The 4354-nt window shown below is 54.8% G+C and overlaps 2 protein-coding genes across 2 annotated transcripts in view; both read right to left on the bottom strand.

Moving 5' to 3' along the window:
- DRG2 (developmentally regulated GTP binding protein 2) overlaps nucleotides 1-433 on the bottom strand; it is a 10698-nt gene extending 10265 nt beyond the window's left edge. Inside the window, exon 1 of the mRNA XM_009321410.1 lies at nucleotides 379-433. Coding sequence (XP_009319685.1) covers nucleotides 379-433 — 55 coding nt within the window. The remainder of the gene's footprint in view (nucleotides 1-378) is intronic.
- A 1685-nt stretch (nucleotides 434-2118) lies between these two features.
- The window catches only part of GID4 (GID complex subunit 4), a 9870-nt gene continuing 7634 nt past the window's right edge, over nucleotides 2119-4354 (bottom strand). The window contains exons 5-6 of the mRNA XM_009321409.1: nucleotides 4132-4262; nucleotides 2119-2898 (exon numbers count right to left, since the gene is read on the bottom strand). Of these exons, the coding sequence (XP_009319684.1) occupies nucleotides 2835-2898; nucleotides 4132-4262 (195 nt within the window). The 3' untranslated portion in view covers nucleotides 2119-2834. The remainder of the gene's footprint in view (nucleotides 2899-4131; nucleotides 4263-4354) is intronic.

Raw genomic sequence — 4354 nt, 5'->3', positions numbered from 1 at the left:
GAAGCACAGCTCTCCCCCGGACCCGAGAAACGCTTTGGTCGACAAACACACACGGACACAGACCCCTTAAATACATTTCGTGTTTAATTTGGACATTGATCGCTCCGCAAAATGCCGCCTCGGGCCCTGCTCCCTCTGCCCACAAGTGCCCTCCTTCTGCAGCCAGCACGGTTAAAAAGAGACATCGCAACCTCTTCCAGGACCAAACACCCCATTTCTTACCTCCGCACCCCAAGATCCTCCCCCGGTCAGTTCTCTCACCACACCGCGACGTACGTAACATCTCTCCTTTAGCTCATCAAACGAGTCAAAGAAAAAGAAAACCAAAACGAAGGCTTTAGAGGAGGGAAGCTCTGAACACCGACAGCCCCTGCAAACCTCTCGGCTCCAGGACCCGCTCTGCACCCGCCACACGCGTCCCGCGGGGCGGCATCACCCCGGCAGTTTTGGATTTCAGCCGAAATTGGCTTCAGGACGGTCGGAAGGATACAGGCAGAGAGCGGGACGCTCCTTCCCCTCCCTTCTCGCAACATATCGAGTCTCAGAGAAAAACCTCAAGAGCAATTTTGGGGTAGTTATACATATTAAACAACCCCGGGACCCTTCCTAACCCAGCTTCTGCCAACGACCACAGTGTTAATTCAACTAAAGCACGTCAGAACCCCAAGCGTCACGCTGGCACCGACAGCCCCGGGGGAGCGCGAGGAGCCCGCCGCCGCCACCACCAATATTGCACGCGGACAGCTCCGGAGGGCTGCAGGCCTCTGGAGGCTGGCTGCCAGCGGGCGGGGCCAGCTCCCCGTGCCCACCCAGCGCCTGGGGGGAGGCTTCGCCCCCGCGCTGGGTCACGGGGGAGCGGCACCGCCGGCTTTCGCCTCTAAAACCAGGACATCGCCCAGCGCCGCCTGTGAGGGAAGCCCCTCTCCCCACCGCCAAAGGGGACGAGTTTCTCCCGAGAGGAGCAGAATAAAACGGGAATCCGCTTCCCAGCTGCTCTGCTCGCAGCCCGGCATCGCCCTCCCGCTGCTCTACGAACCTACCCGCAAGGGCCAAGACAACGGCACGCGCTTCCTTCCCCGCCGGCACAGCGGGCAGGCTTCCGCCCCACCGAAGCGCCAGGTCTCTCTCCCTTTGTGCTGGGGGAAAAGGACTCATCCGCGGCGAACAGCACGCGACGAGGCGAGTGCTTTCCGCATCATCTCCTGAGACCAGCCCGGCCGCTTCTCCGATCACGCAAGATCCCGACTTGGAATAGAGGAAACGGGCTCACCGAGACCTGAATACTTTCTCGTTAAGGCTTAAACTTAGCGATTCAGCTGCTGCGATAAGCCAGACGCGCTGCCGACAGGAAGAAAGTTAGTTAAAAAGAAGAAAACCCAAACCACCTTGGCGCTAGGCCCGCGGAGGGCTTCGCTTTCCCTCTCCCAGGCGGCAAACCCGTCCTCAACACCCGCCCGGTTAACGCGCGACACAAGCCTGCTTTAAAGGGGGGGTCGTTTTTAAAACGGCCAGAAAAACGCAAACCAAGCTCTCACAGAAGCCCCGCGGCTGGGACCGTCACATTAAATATACAACCGAGGCCAACTTTTAAAATGTCTTTAAAAAAAAAACAAACCCACACGCGCATACACACACACACACACTTTGGCACACAAGCCTTAAGTTATATCACTTGAAACATTTCAAAGTCAGAGGAGAGCTACTGGGGGGGGGGTTGTCAGGAGTTGGTTTTCTTTTTTTTTTGCCTTTTCTTTTTTTTTTTTTGCCTTGTAAAAAGGTCTCAAGCAGTGGTGTTGGTGAAGCATGAAGTGCGAGTACGAAGGCTGAACGGTCCCAGAGCTGTCCCTGCGACGCCGCTCAAGGCCTGCACCCCGATTACTTTCCCAAAGCGGCTAGCTGATTACATACACGGATATAAAAACTAACGCAGACGTTCCCGGTTTTCAATGTGAAAACGGTACAATGTAATCGGGTACTTGTGCATTTGCCATAGGGTCCTTCAGAAAAGGAGCCATAAAAATATTTTTTTTTTAATAAAAGTCTTTTTTTTTTTTGCCTTTTTTTGTTTTTTTGTCTTTTTTACCCTTAACTTAAGTAAAGAGCAAATATACACCTATAAGCAGAGTTCAGATCCACTTTACTGAGAGCCTGGAAGTCCGTACATCAAATTAATTCCCAGTGGCGTATCCAGACACCGGAACAGCTCCCAGCTCCGAAGGGCCGGTGTTCCCGAAAGATCTGCAGCTCCGGCTAACCTCGCTAGCCGGCGCGAAGCAAAGACTCCTTCAAGCCTCATCCGTCTCAAGCCAACGCTCCCCCCAAGAGACTCTGCAGCTGAGCAGCTCTCTGCCAAGCAGAGCCTCGCACGCAGGACCCGGCTCTGGGAGCACCAGAGCTGGCAATCTGGGCAACAAACCCGAGTCCTGGCGATTTCAACCCATATCAGGCTGTAACAATGAAAATATAAGCACGGAGCTTATATTTTCTTATTACTCAGAGGACAGACCACTGATTCCAGCTACTGAGAAACAGCTTCCAGAGGAGAGCCGGGAGGAATTTCAGTGATAGAGAAACTAGCTGTGCAATAAGAAAGTGCATTTAAAGGTAGCTTAAAACCAGATTAAAGATCAAATCGCCACTCGACAGGAGGGAGAATCAAGCTCCAACAGCCACGCTCCTTGGGCTGGGTGGGTTAACATTCAGGCTCTCTCTCGCGAGTCCGAGGGGCAGGAGAGAAGCGTGCATTCCCGTGCTCCGACAGGGACACAGTTCTCCTGGCAGGCCATGCTCTCCTGCCCGGTTTGCTTCTGTGCGGTATCAGTTCTGGACAGCTGTCATCGGAATTCGTAGATAGGAGCGCTGTGCTCAGGAACGTGAGTTAAATTCAATGACTGATACCTGGGAGAGAGGGAAAAGACAGACGAGAGGATTACGTAGGGCAACAGAGCTCCCCTAGCACTAACGGCTCCCGCTTGGCAGGTCACAGAGCAGACATGGTGGCTGGCTCTTCTCTTCCCCGTTACCGTCTCAGAGGTGTTCGGGCACCCAACGCCCACTTACCCGTGGTGCCAAAACCCCGTGAGGACTCGGCATCATTCCTCACTTCCATTCCCGTGCCTTTGAGCTACCTGCAGCCAGGCTGCGTTCGAGGTGGGCCGCCTGCGGTTTTTGAACACCTTTTGAAGTTCAGCAACTTTCATGTTCAAACAGCGTTTGCTACAACTGCAAATTACACGCAGGTCTTTCAAAGCTCAGCTCGAGGGGATTCGTCTGAAAGCCTCCCAGTACCTTCCCACCCCCGAGAGCTTCCAGCCACCCTACAGATTCACTTGCTGCACGTGACGAATATCCAAGGCTGTCAGAGGGAAAAGAGCTCTCCACAGCTACGTGTCACATGGCTTTAACATGAAACCAACCAATTGCCTTTGACAGTTCCCTGTGTCTTACAGCAACACCCCAAGGACCATGGACTGCAAAGCGCTGGCCTAACAAGGTTTCTGCGTGAAGGGAGCAACAGCCAAGCTGTTATATGCGAGAAAGCACCGAGCTCCTTCTCGAAGGCCCCTCCGTCATCCTCTGAAGGGCCAAGGCACGGAGTAGCTCAAAGCTTCAATCACTGAGCAAAGCACAAACTGAGGGAGCACAACCCTGCACACGAGGCCAGGCTGCCTTACGCTCGCCTGTCCCCGCGGGAGGGCAGGAGCAGGCAAGCCCTGCGAGCGTTTGGACTGGAGACCGGACTTCTGGAGGGATGCTTTTAGTGAACCACAGCCGCTGTCTGCCTCCCAACGTACCTCACCGACGCACCAGACCATTGCTTCACCGGGCCGCGGCACATCTCCAGACCCCGTGTCTCCCCTGCGCCACGTTGCCAGCCCGATTATCCCCAGCCGCGCAAAAAGGGCAGCGCTTTATACCACACGAAGGGGCTGCACTAGCCTGCTCTGGCCAAGCACGGCACGCACGCCCTCCTCCCTTCTGCCCCGAGGTCCAGCTGCCAGACTGAACCTCCTTCCCAGCCCAGAGGAGCACCGCCTGGACGCTCCCAAGGCCGCAGACGAGCGGAAGAGGAGTCACTGCTTGGTTTGAGGAGCCACCCTTCAGTCCGCAGGAGGAAGGAAGCTTCCTTACCATTCTGAACTCCTATGGTAGTAATAGCCCTCTATAGATGCTGCTGACTTCTGGAAGCAGATGTAATAGAAACCAGCAAAGGAAGCACCGCTGATGTCTTTGATAGTGTGATCTGGGACTAGGAACTGTTCCTGCACACAAAACACAGACCGTATTTTAAGATGCCGGTCAAATACTATCCCCCCCACCCTCAGTCTGCCCTCCCAAACTGAATATTGGCACC

This window comes from Pygoscelis adeliae, unplaced genomic scaffold, assembly GCF_000699105.1.
Source record: "Pygoscelis adeliae isolate BGI_AS28 unplaced genomic scaffold, ASM69910v1 Scaffold543, whole genome shotgun sequence".
NCBI lineage: Eukaryota > Metazoa > Chordata > Aves > Sphenisciformes > Spheniscidae > Pygoscelis > Pygoscelis adeliae.
The sequence above is the reverse complement of the archived record's forward strand: the minus strand, read 5'-3'. Positions and strand labels throughout refer to the sequence as shown.